Genomic DNA, 20,555 nt, shown 5'->3' with positions numbered 1-20,555 from the left:
GTTCATTCAATTATTTTTGTCCACCCCACCCCCCAAACAAAAATCGTTTTTAGTTTTTCTCTTGGCAAAAACAGCTGGTGAAGCGTTTTTCATGCGGAGTACTGAAATTGCCCCCCTCCTACTTTTTAGGTAATCTCACCTCGATTCTCAAAGAGATGAACTTGTAAAAAGGGCTGTGATGTCCGGATGTCTATCCACCCGATCATCCGTCCAGTAACTTTTAGCTATTTTTGCTACTCCTCCCTTATCACCCGGCTGTGATGTCCAGATGTCTGTCCACCCGGTCATCCATCTGGTAACTTTTAGCTATTTTTGCTGCTCCTCCCTTATCACCCGGCTGGTTATTCTGAAACTTGACACATGAATACAAGAGAGTAGCCCGCACAACATGATTGTGGAGATATTCTTTTTACAGATTTTATGTCAGGCCTCGGGGCGTAATGCCTCGCCCAACAAGAAGCATGTCCCACATTTAATTTGGTGCTTTACATGAAATTAGCAACTACCCTTGCTGCCACATGAATGTGATCCATAATTGGTTGGATGATGTGTGTCTTTTTGAGGCAGTCGGAGCCTCGACTCCATCAGTACCCCTACTTCTTACATTTTTGGGCTGACTGGAGAAAAGCTGGAACGTGTGTAATCTTTGTTTTTGCACCTAATCTTTCCTCTTCCTTTCATGGTTTTTTTTTTTTTTACAGGAAGCCTATGATAAACAAAAAGATCTGATATTGAGGGGGACTCCTTTGTGTGATCTCCCACCGATAGAGGCCTCAAGCAACATGGTGGTATGTCAATAACTCTTCCTGCCTCTAAACTAGGGGACAGTACTGTCAAACAGCTTAGAATACAATTCTTTGAGATTGTTATTGAAAGATCGTTGTCGTTATTCGTATACAGCACATGCCCGTGAGATATGATGCCAATGCGGGTTCACATCAGTTCTTGCAGGGTAATGGTGGTGCCTCATATGCAGTGCCCCCTGTGGGTTAGAGCAGGAATTTGGAATTTGCCCATGGCACTGGGGATAGCTCGCCTACTCTACTCTTTTGGAAGGACACCGTGTGATTTTAAACGTCCACCAACATGCTGGCAAACTGGCCAGCCAGTTGAACTATCATCTGAGGGATGGCACACACATTGATGCCTCCCCATGCATGTAAATCACCGGTATTACAGTTTATATGTGGGTCGAGATTTGAACCCAGGCTACAGACAGCTCAAAGGGGAGTGTGCACATCTCACGGCTATCCTGCCAGTCTGCTGGTGAAATCCATTTACTTGTATAGACCTCTATTTCTGAATGCCATTCACCAACTGTTGTTGGTACATATTGTATTGCTATTATAAAGTTTTTAAACATTCAGCTAATATGCTAACTTTCTGTATTCTTTCCTCCTCCCTGACCCTCACACCCAACCATGTCCTTCTCCCTTTGCTTCTCCCAGCCAATAAGAGAAACTGAGTGCTCTTCGAACCCACGTAGCGAGCTTTTTTCTTTTTGTAGTCCTCCACAAGTGAGAGCATCTCCCATGTACAAACCACCTTATGACCAGCCGTCACGTAGATTGTTCGATTACCAACCATCACCATACGCTTTAACCCCGAGCAACATATCATCTAGCAATCTATCCCGAGATAGCCAAACACGCCGTATTCCTTACTCAGACACTTCATCATTCCAAAGTGTCTCTGCTCATGGGTTGCTTCCTCAAACCTTGCCTTTTGATCATCAAGTGCCCTCACAGGAGAAGACTAACCAGGAAATTCCATTGATACAAAACACTTTAAGCACTGCTCAGAGTGTTCCACCTGGTTTCGTAGAACCAAAGGTCTTTTCAAAACCGTGCACTTTTCCCAGTGATGAGTCACCTACTTCCTTTTTTCTTCCTTCTCAACCTTCAAAACATACATCTGTAAACAGCCAAGAGTCATACATCTTTACTCCTGATGCACAGCCTCCTCAAACCCGCAATTACAATAATCATTTACCAATAACTGTCCTTTCTGAGGCTCAGATACCTCAAGCAATTTCTTCTGACAATCAAATGTTATATAATTTACATAACACTCAGCAACCACTATTCCAGTCATCGACCAATCAATCACAACAATCTGTGAAAAGCAAACTGCCATATACCACAACTTTAGACACTCAGAAACCTCCTTCCCCATTCAAAAACACGTTATTAACCGCCTTATCGACCAACAGCCAAAACGCTTCTAACGTGACCACCAACACCCAAATGTCTTCCACTCTACCTTACAAGTCTCAGATGCCTCCTTTCCCACCGAGCAACACCCAGGTCCCTCCTGTACTGCCAACACAGGCACAAACACCTCACATTCTGCTCCCCAACGTGCATGCATCCACCAACGTGCAGGCACCCCCGAACCTGAATGAGCTTCCACACGCACAGACACCCCCACACGCGCAGACGCCCCCACACACGCAGACGCCCCCACACGCGCAGACGCCCCCACACGCGCAGACGCCCCCACACGCGCAGACGCCCCCACACGCGCAGACGCCCCCACACGCGCGGACGCCCCCACACGCGCAGACGCCCCCACACGCGCAGACGCCCCCACACGCGCAGACGCCCCCACACGCGCAGACGCCCCCACACGCCCAGGCACCCCCCCGTATACAGGCGCCCTCACACGTGCAGGCACCCCCACACGTACAGGCACCCCCACATGTACAGGCACCTCTTAACATCCACGGATTTTCCAATTTTCCACTTAACATCCAGCAGCCTTCCACCCTGTTGCAAAACCCATTGCCTGCTTACAAACAATCCCCCCAAATGCAAGTGACCAATACCACAGCAGTTCACTCTGGTTCCCCCAAACACCTTCAAGGACCTACTTTGCCTTCCAAATCTCGAGCATCTGACATGGTGCAATATTTCAACCACACACCACCGTTTATTCAGAGCCATTCTTCAGAAACAGCATGTCCCTCCCAAAGACGGCCCTTTACGATGCAGCATTCTTCAAAACATGAGGAGTTTTCCCAGAACACAAAGACTAGGGAAGATCATTCGTCTTCACAGAAGAACTCTGCACAAATCCCTGGCCTTTCCGACTGCTCTTCTGGACAGGCATGGCTTTCCCATCGTCCCGTTGGGCAGAGTTCATCCCAACAATATTTGGACCGACAGCAGCCCTTTTTAAGTGCTGCAGGAAAGGGTGCAGAGACAGCTATGGCCATCTTCAAACGTCTTATGGAAAAACTGGAAGAAGGATTCCCAGATTTATCCCGGTAATTCCAACCACTTTATTATGAAGTTGTTCCTCAATCTAATGTTACTTCTCGAGTTCACTCATTGTTTTTGGCTAATTAATATTCCTCCCTCAGTTCTGAGCTGAGAGGTTTTGTGATGGCTGTGAAGACTGAAAATGGTGGATCTCTTTCGGGTTTGTCTGTGGATGAGACTCTACGTCGCACCGCTACTCTTATCCATGCTTGCCGCTCTCAGGTAACAATACTCGTCATTTAAAATTGTATTTTAACATCTCATCATTTCAGTGTTGCTTATTTTTAGAAGCCCTTTCTTTGCCCAAGAAAAGCTGTCGTTTTATTTGCAGGCTCAGCGGTCAGCCACACCCACAAGTGCTGCTGGTCCATTTACTCGGACTGTTCAAATTCCTCCTTGGAAACCCCTGCCTGTACAACGATTCATAAATAATTCTCCAACGACAGCATTTGAGGTAAGATGAGTGTTGAAGGAAGTGGAGTTTGATGGCATTAAACAGACAAAGAATTTTGGATAACCAAAATAATAAGGATCCGTTCACATGGTAAACATTGCTCCGCGGGATGCTTTGTGGGATATCCCAACAGACAGTAAACATTGCTTCGTGGGATATCCTGTCATTCACACTGTGAATAGCTTCACATGATATCCAGTCATTCACATGGTAAACATTGCTTCACGTAATATCCTTCCATTCACACCGTAAACATTGTTTCATGGGATGCTTCACGGGATATCCCAACAGACGGTAAACATTGCTTCGCAGGATATCCTGCCGTTCACACTGTGAATAGCTTCACTGGATATTCCATCAACTGCATAATACGTCATCCCCGCGAGTTACTGTGCAGAATTAAAACACTCCGCACTGACAGTATCTATTAGTTTGATTAGCTGTCTCACTTTTCCCCCATTGAAACAATGGCATGGCATGCGTTCGTGGATTTTCATCGACATTTGTGCGATATTCGTTGACATTCACGGGATTTGTCTTGGCATTCGTGGATTTTACCTTGACATTCGCGGATTTTCATGATTCGGGAACCAATCCCCCCTTTTTCCATTGAAACAATGCCCCACCATTCACAGTTTCGCAATTTGCGGCACTTTCCAGGAACGTATCCCCCACGAATAGTGGGGTCCGACAGTATATGTATATACTGTCAGACCCCGGGGATCGCAGGACAGAGGATGCCAAGTCGGCGACTGGCTTTGGAGGCCAGCTTGGAAATGTAGTTTTCCCAGGAAATATCATGCAGATAGTGAGACCCAAAAGCTTGAGTGACAGAACTTATTCGAGAGGATTGTTGATAAAGTAGATGGGAGGGTTTTCCAGAAGGTCTTGATGGAGAGACAAGGTCAGAGTGTGAGATTTGTCAGGATTGAAAGACATGTTCCACGTGTTTGACCAGCTTGTAATTTTATTCAGGTCTGCAGAGAGTGAAGAGGCTGCAGCCTGCCAATCTGAGGGATGAGAGATGGAGTGGTGGAGTGGGTGGAGTCATCAGCAAAAAGATAGAGAGGATTTTCCAGTGAGTTGTCGAGATCATTGATGAAGATTAGAAAAATCACACGGCCCAGAACACTGCCTTGGGGAACTCCAGCCTGAACAGGAAGAGGAGAGGATTGCATTAAGAGCCACACGTTGACTACGACAGGAGAGGAGATTTCCATGGATACCGTAAGAGGAGACTGGTGAGCAGGGTTGGGTGCTAGTGTCGAAGGAATGAGATATGTCAAGTGAGAGGGCTGTGATTTCTTCCATCCATTGTTGAGGCAGCAGAAGCAGCTTGTCCAGAGTCGAGTGGCCTGGTCTGAACCCAAATTGATGATCTTCTGGCCACTCCATGACCTGATACCGTCTTACCGACAGAAGCTTAAAACCACTAAATTTCAGATTAACATTGATTGACAGGGACCAGGATTCCATTCAACAATTACAAGGTTGCTTTGATTGTACTGATTGGGCCTCTTTTGCTGGCGCCTGTTTTGACATGCATATGAGCACTCGGATGTAGAAACGCCATATGTTTACTTTTGTGAAGACCTCTGCATTCCAACCAAGAATATTAAATCATGGGCAAATGGCAAACCATGATTTTAAATTGGTCTTAAGGCAAATAGACCAGACGGATTTCTGGGAAATGTGAATGTTTGGTGCATTTTTGGGTAAAAGTTGGGAATCTCACTTTTTAACATAAATAGGGTATGCTGAATTATATTAACCCGGTTCCCAAGCCAAATTTTGAGTTTTTGACATTCTAATTAGCAAAACAAAAATGGCCGCCAAATGGCCATTTTTGGACAATTTCTTTGAACAAGCATTTATATATCATGAATATACATGCAGCTTGATGGAGCTCCTTACATAGCCATGTCATAGCAAGGTCTGTCTGTATTGGCCGATTCCTGCTTTGTTTTTGAGGCATATCTGGTGAATGCTTTTAGACGAGGCAAGTGATATTTGACTTCAGCTGCGATTCAGTCAATCTCTCCAGCCAAGCGAATGCCGACTTTGTAGTCAAGATGAGAAGCTTGAATAATTTGATCACTCATTTGTTTTGTCATCACTGAGCTCAGCCGTGCCTTCATATCAGTGGTTTGACAGAAAATGCATAAGTTCCAGTTGACAGGTTGCACCCCTTTTCGCAATGAACGCATGTCACCACCTGAGACACCACTGCTCCTGCAACTTGCTTCCTACTTCAAATGTTCTGCCCGAGTCCTCTGTAGGCGTTCCAATTTTACTCTTGTCCGTGAAGTGAGCATAGCACATTTTGTGCCACGCAAGAGTTACGGCTGCAGCAGAATCTAACACATCTTCAAGACGATCAATCAAATCTATATTCTTCGAGTCCCCTAGCTTCCTTCTGCAACATGCAGCAGTCCTTACTGTACTGAGTCCATGATAACTTGCTTCACTTAGAGGAACTCTGGCTTTATGGGTTTGGCAGAATATACACAAGCTGCAATCCACAGACGAAGGCCTCTTCAAGGTAACTACTGGATCCTTCGTCGCTTGCAACTAAAAAGAAACATTTATTAGCCTCAAATATATACTACAGGTATATATATTAACATTTGTATTATAAAACTGTGGGCTGCACTGGAATGAAGATTAGATTAGATTACCACATAGAGCTGCATGTATATACATGATATATAAATGCGCGTTCAAAGAAATTGTCCAAAAATGGCAATTTGGTGGCCATTTTGTTTATGCTAATTCGAAGGTCAAAAACACAAAATTCGGCTTGGGAACCGGGTTAATCAAATTCAGCATACCCTAATTATGTTAAAAGTGAGGTTCCCAACTTTTACCCAAAAATGCACCGAGAAGCTTATGCATGGCCTTTTTCCATAAATCCGTCTAGTCTAAAAGCTGAAAGCAAAGGAATCAGCACACAAGAGTGACGAATGTGTTTTGCACAAGAAAGCTAAATATGATGCGCAGAAGGAGATTCACAGGGCAAAATTTGAGTGTCGGCAGAAGCTTGAGAAGCAGTTCTACCATCGGAAATTTTTCAGGAAGCAGAATAGCTGAAAAGCAGCTGGCCTTGATGGTGTTTCTACTGAAACTCTTGAGCATTGTTCATGACAGCTCTCCTGTTTTCGCTTGTATTCTCAAAAGTTATTTGTGGCCTCTTTGCTTCAAATCTTCTATTTTTATCCCCGTCTCAAATAAGTTGAAGGTGACAACGTTCAACGATTATAGACCCGTGGCTCTCACCTCAGGGGTGATGAAGGTGTTTGACCATTTGGTTCTCAAGCACCTTGTCTATCACCACCTGTCAGCTTGATCCTCTTCAGTTTGCCTATCGGGAAAATTGTTTGGTTGATGTTGCTGTTGCCTTAGTTCTTCATTTTGTTCTTCAGCATATTTAATTTTCAAATCGTTATGCCTGTAGTCATTTTATTGATTTTTAGTTCTGCTTTTAATACCATTGTCTCTCAGAAACCTTTAGTAACAAAATCCTGCTCCTTGGCCTTCCTCCCTCACTTTGTGACTGGATTTTCTCCTTAACTGATCACAAACAGTAAAATTTAACAATACGTTGTCCAAGACTGTTGTCTTGAATACTGATGCCCCACAAGGGTGCGTGCTGTCACCTTTTCTCTATTCTCTTTTCACCAATGATTGGGTGTCTCGTCATGAGTCTGTGCAGCTCGTGAAGTTTGCCGACGACACGACCATCAAGGGTATTATTGTGAATTCTGATGACTCAGAATACCTTCAGGAAGTTAATGGGTTTATGTAATGGTGCAAACACAACAACCTCGAGCTGAATACTACAAAGACTAAGGAGATGGTTCTTGACTTTTGTTGGACGAAAAGTTCAGTCGACCCTATTATCATCAATGGTGAAGTTATTGAAATTGTTGACTGCTTTAAACGCCTCGGTGCAACCATTTCCAGTAGTTTAAAGTGGACCACAACACAGATGTCATTACCAGGAAAGCTCAGCAACGCCTCTACTTTCTGCGACAGCTGAAGAAGTTTGGCCTTCACAGGGGATGATCATCCAGTTTTATCTCGCCATTATAGAAAGTGTTTTGACTTTTTCTCTGTGTGCGGTATGGCAGCTGCACCTAGCAACAGAAACTTTGGTTCCAGGGGGTTGTGCGCACCGCTGGTAGGATTATTGGATGTGAGTTGCCTTCTTTGGCTTCAATTTATAAAAACTGTGGATAGATCGCAGAAGATAGTTCCTGATGCCTCACATCCAGCTAATGTCCTGTTTCAGCTTTTGCCATCTGGAAGGCGATACAGATCACTCAGGTGCCGGCCAAATCGGGTGAACGTGAGGGATTGGATCATTCTAATTTGTCAATTTTTGACAATTTGTTGTGCTTGTGATATTGAATCTTGAGTGATTGTTTTATTGTTGGGATAACTTTGAGTTTATTTTAAATTGTCATACCCTTCCTCCTGTCCATGGTACATGGAATCTTGTGGTGAGGCTGTTGCCCAGAAACAACTTGCCGTCGTCTCCTGGAAAGCAAATCCAACGGAAGGAAATCTCATTTCCTTTCACAAAGCCCGAAACAAGTGTGTGTCCACCCTCAGGAGAGCCAGGAAACAATACCGCTCTGTTCTCAAGACCAAGCTCTCTTATCTGACTCCCTCTTCCAAATCCTGGTGGCGTCTGGTCAAATCTGTTTCTGGTGTTTGTTCCCCCTCCATCCCCTCCCTCACCTCAAACGGCTACACAGCTGACTCCGCACGTGAAAAAGCTGAATGCCTCAACTCTGTGTTTGCCTCTAAATCTTGTGTCCCAAACCCATCCCTCTCTGTACCCACCGTACCCAGCTGCTCCTGGACTCTGTGTCCTTTCCTCCTGACAAGGTGGAAAAGTTTCTGTCAACCCTCGACTCTGATTCTGCAACTGGACCTGACGGCATCAGCCCACGGGTCCTAAAATCCTGTTCTTCCGCTCTTTCACTCCCTTTCTCTGTTCTCTTCACCCTCTCTTTTGCTCAAGGTCATCTGCCATCTGCTTGGAAATCAGCCAACATCACCACTTTGCACAAAAAATGTGCAAAAACATATCCTAGCAACTACAGACCAATCAGCCTTCTCCCAATTATCAGCAAAGTCATGGAATCCATCATTGCTTCGGATATGAAATCTTTCCTCTTCTCCAATGGCTTGATCTCTGATCATCAATTTGGTTTCAGACCTGGTCACTCTACTCTGGACATGCTGCTTCTGCTTTCTCAACAATGGATGGAGGTCCTCAATGCCAAACAGGAAATTAGAGCTGTCTCCCTTGACATATCACGTGCCTTCGATACGGTCTGGCACCCCGCTTTGCTCACCAAACTCTCCTCCTTTGGTATCCATGGCAATCTCCACGCATGGCTGGCGGAGTTCCTCTCTAGTCGTAGTCAACGTGTGGCCCTGAATGGGTTTCTCTCATCTCCTCTTCCTGTTCAGGCTGGAGTTCCCCAAGGCAGTGTTCTGGGCCCTGTGCGTTTTCTGCTCTTCATCAATGATCTCTCTGACTCTCTTGAAAATCCTCTCTATCTCTTTGCTGATGACTCTACTCTCTGTCGCTCCATTCCTCATCCCTCAGATCGGCACTCTGCAGCCTCCTCTCTCTGCAGACCTGGACAAAATCACAGACTGGGCAAACAAGTGGAACATGTCTTTCAATCAGGACAAATCTCACACTCTTACGATGTCTCTCGAAAAGACCGACTGGACAACCCTCCCATCCACTTTCTGAATAATCCTCTCCAAGAAGTCCTGTCACTCAAGCTTTTGGGCTCACTATCTGCCATGATCTTTCCTGGGAAAACCACATTTCAAATCTGGCCTCCAAAGCCAGTCGCCGACTGGGCATCCTCCGTCGTGCGAAGTCCTTCCTTTGGCACACCTGAGCTCCTCACCACATACAAGGCTTTCATCCACAGCTCAATGGAATACTGCTCTCCCCTCTGGGCTGGTGCTCCTGCCTCACACCCAGCTCGTCTTCACGCTGTTGAAACCAAAGCATTCAGAATCATTGGAATCTCCCGCGATGAAGCTAACTCCAAGGGCCTTTCACTCACTCACCGCAGGCAGGTTGGTGGTCTTTCCGTCTTCGACCGACTCCTCTCCGGCCTTGCCCCCCAGCTCTCTCTGGGCTCTGTCCCCCAAATATTCCTACAGGTCGCACAAGATCTGCCTGCAACCCTCTTATGGTTAAACTGCCAAAATCAAGACTCTCTGCTCACCTTCACTCCTTTATTCCTCTTTTCTCCTGCCTCTGGAACAAACTCCCTCACTCTCTTGAATCCCACTCCTCCCTCCAGGTCTTTAAAACAGCTGTTCACCACCATCTCTTTATCTTCCCCCATCCAAAACCTTGATCTTTTCTACCCCTGCTAATTTCACCCCAAATCCACTTTTTTGAAATACCAACTTCCTTCCTGGAAGTCCTTGATGTCCTTGTGTTTTATACTTCTCCCACCGCCCCCCCCCCCCCTTCCCACGCCTCCTGCCCCCAAGCCCTCTCCCTCCCACACATCTCCCGATGTCCCTGCTCTCAAATGTTGTGTTTGTGTGCTTCCCCTTCTCTCCCCATCTTGTCTACCGCTCCCTCTTTTTATATATTTTGTTTGTTTGATTTGTTTGTGTGATAAATGTTAGCTTTCACGAGCCTCGATTCTGTATACAAAAAAATATATATATATTCATTTCACATTCATCTGATGCATTTTAGTTGACTTTGTTGAGGAGTATGATTTATTGTGATTGTATGTGTGACCAACTCGACATATTCCTAGTGTTTTTACACTTGGCAAAATAAAGTTCTTTTTTTATATATATATATATATATATATCTCCTGACTAACAGCTGCTGTTAGTTACTTTTTTATATACTAGGGCATTGCCCGTACTATATCTATATCTAAAATTATATCCCCCCCCTCTATTTACATGAAATGGTTTGGTCCAAAGCGAACGGCTTGCGAGTACGGTGACAATCCCCCCCCTCTATTTACATGCAATGGTTTGGTCCAAAGCGAACGGCTTCCGGAGTTTGGTAAAGAAATCGCCATCGCGTGCACAAACGCGCAGGAAAGCGAATGAATCGCAAATTCGGTTTTATTAGTTTTAAAACATAGTTTAACGCCAACATAGTTTGCAAACGTGAAATAAATGAATACGCTCTCAAATGTGCCATCCGAGGCAGAGTGTGTCCTCCACGTTCGGCACACGCGATCGTTCGCTGCTCTCTGATTGGTTGAATCGTTTTTTGGACATAGCTCGGTAAGTAATTGTCCGATTAATATGAAACCTTGAAAAGGCACATCCTCGGGTCCCCAGCAATATACCTGGCAAGTTAAAAGTATATCGGACCCGTGGTTGTCGAGAAACAGCGGTCACAGACAAACAAACAAACGTACAGACGTACAGAGATTACTGGAATTATAGATAGATGGTTAATGAGAAGGTATTAAGGATAACCTGCAAAATGTTTGTTGCAGGAGAATCCATGCGTCATCTGTTGTGACGAATTAATTGCTGCCCCTTGCTCCACTTTGGAATGCAATCATCGTTTTCATACCAAGGTGAGTTTGCATCTGAGTTGCCTCAATAAGGCAGTCCCTATTTTTTTTATTCTACATGTTGATGTCTGGGCTCATGGAGGAGGTAAATGGCAGAGGAAAATAGGTTTACAGACTGTCAGTTTAAAAGGGGAATAAAATGGACTTGGCTGTGCTGAGAATGCCAAGGCATCAGCAAGTCTTGGGGGCCAATTTGGAGATTTCGGCCACTCAATCAAGGTTGTGATAGGTGATGAAACCAAGGGCTTATGGGTATTCAACCTCCCCGAGGGTTGGCCAGAGAAGAAAACTGGGGAAATTTGACAGCTGATACTGAGAAGGACAGTGAGAGCTTGGGGCTTTCATGTTCAAAGTAGCTGACCGACATTTTTCCCCATATTTGCAAACAGGGATGCTTGGTCACCCTGCCTCTCACACGTGTGGTGTACTTAATTTTATTTCTAATCGGAAGAGACCACATTAATCTTGTGCAGGAAGATTTCCAAGTAATCACAAAGGTCAATTATTGAAACCAAGTCGGGTTCAGTGGAATACTGACTGTGGTAAATGTTTTATTACCATGGTAAATGAGGTTCAGCTGACATTTCAAGCATTAAACTTTCATCAGAACAAAAAAACTCCAAATTACGGAATTTTTGATACCTGCATGTACAATGTGTATAATGGCAAACAAACATGGTTTCCATCTCATTTTTTTGGTTCACGAGTTATCAAACAGAGTGACCATTATATTTGTCATGGGTGTGTGTCTGTCTGTGTGTCTGTCTGTCCGCAGCATAACTACCCGATGATATCATTCGATCTTGATGAAACTTGGGTGGGAGGTTGATATCATGATCTCGTTGTGTCCTGCCTCGAGTGGGCGTATTGCGCCCATTGTGGGCGTCGCTCCGCCCGAAAAAGATGTCTTTTTAGGGGGTAATCGAGTTCAAGCTACATCTTCTCCGAGGGAGTTGGTGGAATCTGACAGGGGTTTCGGTATTTGGTTAGGCCAATGTCATGTGTGTAGCCCCACGGAGCTCGATTTTTCATTTTCGCCCCAAGGTCAAGGTCACAAGTTCACGGTCACGAATTTTCTTGTACTTTCTAAGTTACAAATTTTAAGATGAAGTCAAAGTTAGGAAATGTAAGTATGAATTTTTGAGATGGAAGTTTTCACAGATAAATCACTTAATTTGTCATTCCACAAATTTCCTCTGATATTTTCTCTCTCTCCCCTCTCCCCCTCCCCCCCCCCCAACCAAATGCTTGAAATAGTGCATCCGACAATGGCTTGAAGAGCAGAAGACCTGCCCCACCTGCAGGAATTATGTGCTCCTGCCTGAAGAATTCCCATCACTTCCTACACCACGTAGTCACAGCTGATGTGAATAATATAATTAAGTTTCAATGTTGAATCGAACAATTTTTCTATCTTGAAAATGATTTTACTGGAATAATAAGAGATATTTCGATGAAAAGTCATACGATTCTTTTGTTTCTACTTTTATTTGGGTCCGACTGTGCAATGAGCATCCATTGATACTTTTGTTACATTGGTTTATGCATTGGAGATATCATTTGAATAAACTTTCCTTTGCCTGGCTATAAAACTGTGCAGACAATCTCGATTTTTCAAAAATCATTATACTTGCAGTATGTCCAAACGTAAGTGAAGAGTGATGGAAATGAATGTAGAAGGAAGTAGAGGATGGGGAAGACCGAGAAAGACTTAGCTAAAGATGGTGGAAGAAGAAATGCGGGCAAGGGGGTTAACAAGGAGAGATGCGGAAAATAGGGCAAAATGGAGAAGATTGTCATGGGGAAACCCCCGCTCTAGTAGGGAAAATGGCCTTTAAAATGCATGTTGTGTGTTGTTGTTGTATGTCCAAACGTAACAGAGTTCCATTTCATGAACCCATTTTTACCTCTGCCCAGCGGAGGTGGGTGGATGGAGGTTACGTTTTCACCCCTATCTGTTACTTGCGAAATCGAAGATTTGCAAGTACTGTGTGTTGGTTGGTCTGGTCTGTGATTGTCTGACTTTGTTTATCGATATGTCAATCGCCTACAAGTCACAATTTTCATCTGATCTTCACGAAACTTCATGAAACTTATTACCAAATGGTAGAGTGGGTCATAAGCAAGAGGCCTATTGATTTTGAGGTCAAATGGTCAACATAATTCAAAGGTCAACAACTTTGTCAAATTTCTAAAATCATCCATTTTCATCCAATTGATTTGAAATTTGAAGAGGATTTGCATATCAGTTCAGCATATCAGTTTAGCCTGGTGTTGGCTTAGCGGTCAGGGTGCCGGCTTGGGATCCTAGGATCCTGGGTTCGAATCCCGGTCGATCGCTGAATTAACGCCAGGGGGTTGACTCAGCCTGTCATCCTTCCGAGGTCGGCAAATTGAGTACCAGCTTGCTGGGATGAATGATCCCGGTGTGTACCCCGGTTTAGAATAGGTACAACGTATCCCTGCGCATCGTAAGCGTGTGACCAAGGGTTGGCGCCAGGAAGGGCATCCGGCCATAAAAACATTGCCTCAAACAGGGAACCATGATTGTCATGGGGCCCGCAAGGCTAACCCCCGCTCTGGCGGGGAAAATGGCCTTAAAACGATCCATTCATTCATTCATTCATTTGCATATCAGTTCAGTGAATTCAACCATCAATTATAATTATTTTTGAGGTCAACATAGGCAAAAAGGTCAACAATTTAGGGGAATAAACGAGAAAATAAAAATGTGTGGGTTTATTGTGCACTTAGCTCTGATCAGCTCGGGGTGGGGTCTCACCAGGAATCCAAGGCTCCGGGGGTCCAGCCGGCACTGCGCGCGCGTTGGCGGGGGAAACAGGACTTACTCGCGCAGACCTGCGCGTTCGTCCATGCGTCGTTTCTGCCTGGCAAAACCCTGCACGTCTCCTGATGATCACTTCCTGGAGCCCATCGTCCAAGCACAAACGCGCGAAGGAGAAGAACAAGGGAACCAGAGGAGAGCAATAACGGCAATATCGGAGGGTCAGAAAGCAAGAGAGAAAATGTCGGTCCTCGAGTTCTTTTAACGTCGGGTCGTGACACCATCAGCACACTGCTTCTTGCTTGCCCCTGACGTCCTCGGTGGTTCTTGCCAATCGGCGCTCTGCTTCCTCCTCGGCCTTCCACCAATCAGCGGGTAGCTTCTTGCTCCGCCATGGCCAATCACGAGTCCCTTCTTACCCCAACCTTCCCGTTGGTCAACTCCAGCCCAATAGCGAGTCGCTTCTTGCTCCGCCCTGGCCAATCACAGCTCCTTGGGGCGTGTCTTCAGCCTGCCTGTCTTTCGTGGTGATGTAGCTGGTGCGTCCCAAATGGCAGTGTTCAGAACTGGGTTGTTTATGGTTATTATTTATTGCAATTAATGGCATTTCTCACTAGTGTCTACAGTGCAGTGCCAAAAGAGCCAAAAGATAAATCACACAGGGTAAGACATTCAAGGGATAATTTATCCTTATCCCCTAAGCTAGTTAACATGCCCCGCCCCCTCGTGACGGGGACGAAGATACACCTTACTCCGCCATTCGGCTAAACATAACTTATAACATGGTGATGGTTCTTACCCGACATCCGGAGCATGATACCGACACAAATCTACCTGACTCAACGTATCACTACCCCCACAAACATAACAATACATTGGTTGCAAACGAATGGTTTTTTAAATGACATTAAAAGTCCAAGTCAAGACTACTGCAGTACGACCTCTCCCCTCCACCCATCGGTGACCCCAGCTAGCCTCCTTCATCCTTCCTCATCCGAAGCCCAAAATACCCATGCATACAATTTTTGGAAACCAGGATGGGTGGGGGCCAAAAATGCCCCTTTTGCTTTGCGTCTGAACAGAAACCACGCAGCCCTGAAGCACATCTCTCTGCTTTGTCTACTTAGCTTCGTGTCTGAACTACAAATTTGAGTGTAGTGATTTGCTTCCTCAGACGGCTTTCATTTGTCGAGATAAGTTTAAGCTTTCTAGCTGCATTCATTTAAATAAACAATTGAAAAAATATTTCCAAAAATCCAAAAGAATGTGGGAATGCGTGGTATGCCAAAAAGTATGTAAGCAAGGTAGACATGGTCACAAGAAATTGGCATGTGAAACAAGTTGACAGGATGGCCAAGAGGTACGCACAGTCGCCTCTGAGCAGTCTAGTCTGGGTTCGATTCCCGAACCAGCTATAAACTTCCATCCCGGTTTTTCGCAGACGGAAGCCAAACAGTTCAATCTTGGTTTCATCAGAACACAGAATCTTGTTTCTCACAGTCAGAGTCCTTTAGGTGCTTTTTTGCAAATTCCAAGTGAGCTTTAATGTGTCTTTCACTGAGGAGAGGCTTCCGTCTGGCCACTCTGCCCAGATCCAGATTGGTGGAGTGTTGCAGTGATGGTTGTCCTGGAAGTTTCTCCCATCTCCACACAGGATCTCTGGAGCTCAGCCAGTGACCATCAGGTTCTTGGTCACCTCTCTTACCAAGGCCCTTCTCCCCCGATTGCTCAGTTTGGCCGGGCGGCCAGCTCTAGGAAGAGTCCTGGTTGTTCCAAACTTCTTCCATTTAAGAATTATGGAGGCCACTGTGCTCTTGGGAACCTTCAATACAGCAGAGATTTTTTTGTAGGCTTCCCCGGATCTGTGCCTCGACACAATCCTGTCTGAGCTCTGCGGGCAGTTCCTTCGACCGCATGGCTTGGTTTTTGCTCTGATATGCATTGTCAGCTGTGAGACCTTATATAGACAGGTGTGTGCCTTTCCAAATCATGTCCAATCAATTGAATTTACCACAGGTGGACTCCAATCAAGGTGTAGAAGCATCTCAAAGATGATCAAGAGAAATGGGAGGCACCTGAGCTAAATTTGAAGTGTCATAGCAAAGGGTATGAATACTTATGTCAATGTGATATTTCAGTTTTTTATTTTTCATAAATTTCCAAAACTTTCTAAAATCCTGTTTTCTCTTTGTCGTTAGGGGGTATTGAGTGTGGATTGATGAGGGGAAAAAATGAATTTTAACGATTTGAGCATGAGGCTGCAACATAACAAAATGTGAAACAAGTGAAGGGGTCTGAATACTTTCTGAATGCACTGTATATATACAAATAAAGGGGTAATTTGGCACATCTCACCTGTGTCAATCACAACCACTTTGTCCCATTCATCAAACTTATAACCACTTGCACAAGGGTTCTGAGTTTACTTGTCACATTGAGCTTCTCTGTTGTGATCACTCTTCTGTAAATGTTGGAAGCATAATTACATTGTTTGCTCTTATGTAGACGGGCATAGATTTCTGCAGTCTGAAATAAAGTTCGAGAAGTGTGCACACAAACAGTTATTACAAACAATAATGAGATCGCTTAACAGGCGGAAATGAAGCACAAACAATTAAAATAACTACTCGACCATGAAATAAGCAAAGCATGCGAAATAAGTGTGTGCCAAAGTGAACACAGATGGTGGATGTTTTAAACCCATGCATTTTGGGGATTGTTGTATAATTTTTGCTTTTGCCATCTGATAGAGCACTGCAACTCAAGTGAGATTCTGTCATTAGATAAAACTATAAACGTGTATTTGTCCTGGAATCGTTTATTGGGGTGCATTGCACATCAGATGGGGATATTACCTCTTGCTCACCAGAGGCCTTTGGTGGCTTTGTGGGTTTTTACGATCTGAATTCTGGTCTTGCTCCTCATGCTCTCTCATCAATCCACCCAGCTCCCGTCTTTACAGGTTCCACACATTCCACCAGAAACCTTTTACTTGTTACAGTCCCTAAGTCAAAACTGAACACTCACCTCCATTCTTTCATCCCCTTCTTTTCTTGCCTGTGGAACTGACTTTGTGTGGGTACGTTGGCTTGAACTCTTCCCTGCACGGTTTCAAGTCCGCTGCCAAACCGTCATTTTATGGTCTCTACCATTTCCACTGCTGAACACCCACTGAGGTCATGTTCTCACCCTGCTCCTATAGATTCCCCTCCTTGTGCTGTGGTGCATCTTTTTGTTGTCGGGACACTCTTTCTCCTTTATCCCATTCTGTCTGTTTATCCATTCTGTTGTTTTTTCGTTCTTCTGTTCCATGAGCATGTAGTACCTGTATAACTAGAACGACACTCAGTAGAGTGTGTACCTGTACCAGGCTGAACACTTTATGCTTTGTATCCCACTGATAGGCTGGATCTGTAGTGTAGTCTGCAAAATGTAGTGAATTTAGTCTGCAAAAATTAGTTTAGTCTGCAAAATTAGCTTAGTCTGCAAAATTAGCTTAGTCTGCAAAATTAGCTTAGTCTGCAAAATTAGCTTAGTCTGCAAAATTAGCTTAGTCTGCAAAATTAGCTTAGTCTGCAAAATTAGTTTAGTCTGCAAAATTAGCTTAGTCTGCAAAATTAGCTTAGTCTGCAAAATTAGCTTAGTCTGCAAAATTAGTTTCGTCTGCAAAATTAGCTTAGTCTGCAAAATTAGCTTAGTCTGCAAAATTAGTTTAGTCTGGAAACTTAGTTTAGTCTGCAAACTTAGTTTAGTCTGCAAAATTAGTTTAGTCTGCAAAATTAGTTTACTCTGCAAAACAGCAAAACAAAACTAACTAGAACGGGCACTCGGTAGAGCGCATACCTTCGCCGCAGCTACTGTTCTGTACTTGGTAAAAATACGATTTTGACCTTTTCGTGACCTTGACCTTTGACCCGATTGCTCCCAAAATCTAATCAAATGTGTCCCGTATAATAACCAATCATCCCACCAAATTTCATGCAATTCGGTTGAATACTTTTTGAGTTATGCGAATAACATACACACACACACACAGACATACAAATAAATACACAGCGATCAAAACATAACCTTCCGCTTTTGCGAAGGTAATTAGCAAAATTAGTGAATTCTGCAAAAAAAAACTATTTGTAACAAATGTATGTAACAAAAAAAAAACTTCATTCTGCATTCTGCAAAACAAAACTAATTAGCAAAATTAGTTTAATCTGCAAAATTAATTTACTCTGCAAAAAATGTAGTCTGCAAAATGTCTGCAAAATGTAGTGTAGTCTGCAAAATATCTCAAAAAAGATCTGCGAAATCTAATCTGAGGCCATAACCAAAATCGAATCGATTCGTCCTCGTTACCTCACAAACTCATCCACCAAGTTTCATCCTAACCTGCCCACTACGTTTTGAGATGTCGTGCAATATATCTTTTTGGCCCAATCTCAATGGTGAAGATTTTTAATTTTTTTTTTCTCATCTGGATCTTCACAAAAATATTGTCAACTAGAACGGGCACTCGGTAGAGCGCATACCTTCGCCGCAGCTACTGTTCTGTACTTGGCATGGGAGTGTAGGGAACAGAACAGTGAACAGTTTGGTGCTGATTTCATGCAAATCGGATAAGAATTGACCGCGCTATGGTAAAAATACGATTTTGACCTTTTCGTGACCTTGACCTTGACCTTTGACCCGATTGCTCCCAAAATCTAATCAAATGTGTCCCGTATAATAACCAATCATCCCACCAAATTTCATGCAATTCGGTTGAATACTTTTTGAGTTATGCGAATAACATACACACACACACACACACAGACATACAAATAAATACACAGCGATCAAAACATAACCTTCCGCTTTTGCGAAGGTAATTAGTCCTTGGCATACATCCAACCTGTCCACAAGGTTTCGTCCAAATCCGCCCATAGCATTTTGAGATATTCTGCGAACATACAGACAAACACAATTGAAAACATCACCCGCGTTCACCTTTGGTGGCAAAGGTAAAGATCGATAAAATCGAATAAGAGCACGATAAAGTTCTTCTCTGTTGAAGCCTACACGTGTGTTCAATCTTGGACACCAGGACAAATAGAGATTTACTTTTTTTTTCTAAAAATGTTTTTGAGGCTTATGGGAGTAGAAAGATTGAGTTTTTGGGGAATTCTTGCAGAAGGATATGAAACCCCGGTACACACGGATAAGTGAAATAGAAGCGTTAAATACGTCAAAATAGATCCAAAGATAAATTCAAGTCACTGGATATTAAAATGTTGGTGGACCGACACCTCGTAAAGTAAATGTGATGCCAATTATTAAGTACGTAAAATTTTGAAACTTGCTCCTCTTCTGTACTCTCCTACCTTTGCCCTCCCCAAGCCAACCCAGCGGTCACACGTGTTCCGAAAGAAACCCTCACCTGCTCGACACGCGCCGAATGTTTCGCATTTTGTTCGTCCAAGGCCAAGCCCAGGTACTCGATATATTGTGTTTTTCTTCCGTTCCTCTTGAATGGCCAACCTCATTACCTCACCCCCTCCTCCTCCCATTTCACCCCTGCTATCCCCCACCCCCAAGACCCTTTTATGTTCACTGGGACCGCAAAACAATTTCATAATATTATTTTTGCACTCAGTGTGCAGATGACTAAAAGTTAACACTGGGTTGTTACCAGTGAACATAAACTGCCTATACACTGCCCAAACAGAGGGACAGTTTTCCGTGGAACCCTGTTCAGCGGGTTCCTGCTGGTTTTCACAAAAATAGAAATGATGATACAATCCACGTGGTTTCGTTTCGTTTGCTGTCCGCCTGTCCCTGGTAATCCAACATGGCGGATCGCAAGTATGGTGACGTCACATGCTGATTGTCGGGGCAGGGGTGTTCATGCGTGCGGGGAGGTTGAGGTGGTGAAATGGACATAACATCCATTAAAAGAATTACAATGTATTAATTCAAGAAAAGATTTTAAAATCGACATTGCTGTTATTATGATTAAAATATAATCGTAAAATCACCTTCCGGTGTTCCAAACCGCCCCCAAACGGCCAAAGCAACTTCCCCAAAATAAATATATAACGATTGCTTTATTTTAAAAATTAATAAATAACGATGATGAAGACTTAAAATCTACCAATCTGATCGCGCTTAAACTCTTCATAATTTAAGGACGAGGAAGGCTGACGTCACAAATATATCACGTGGTAACGTCGCAACGTCCACAGAGGAACAAGCGGATGTTGTTTACAATCATATCGATACAGATTCGCGGTGTGTTGGACGAGTTTGGCGGTGTGTTGGACGAGTTTGGCGGTGTGTTGGACGAGTTTCGCGAATTTTCTACCAAACAACTCCGCCTCTCCGATCCGCCATCCCGCCTCCCCGATCCGCCATCCCTCCTCGTACGATCTTTATTTCCCAAGACGCGTCTTCTCAAGAAGACATCGCAACAAAGGTAC

The 20,555-nt window shown here is 44.1% G+C and overlaps 1 protein-coding gene across 1 annotated transcript in view; it reads left to right on the top strand.

Annotated features, from left to right (window-relative positions):
- LOC137413484 (uncharacterized) overlaps positions 1-12,913 on the top strand; it is a 174,415-nt gene extending 161,502 nt beyond the window's left edge. Inside the window, exons 26-31 of the mRNA XM_078779919.1 lie at positions 702-788; positions 1,449-3,268; positions 3,365-3,485; positions 3,595-3,717; positions 11,241-11,324; positions 12,579-12,913. Of these exons, the coding sequence (XP_078636045.1) occupies positions 702-788; positions 1,449-3,268; positions 3,365-3,485; positions 3,595-3,717; positions 11,241-11,324; positions 12,579-12,686 (2,343 nt within the window). The 3' untranslated portion in view covers positions 12,687-12,913. The remainder of the gene's footprint in view (positions 1-701; positions 789-1,448; positions 3,269-3,364; positions 3,486-3,594; positions 3,718-11,240; positions 11,325-12,578) is intronic.
- Positions 12,914-20,555: the final 7,642 nt, after the last annotated feature.

The sequence above is a fragment of the Myxine glutinosa genome, chromosome 1 (assembly GCF_964187855.1).
Source record: "Myxine glutinosa chromosome 1, kmMyxGlut1.1, whole genome shotgun sequence".
In the NCBI taxonomy this organism is placed as follows: Eukaryota; Metazoa; Chordata; class Myxini; order Myxiniformes; family Myxinidae; genus Myxine; species Myxine glutinosa.
This window is presented reverse-complemented; position numbering and strand designations above follow the sequence as displayed.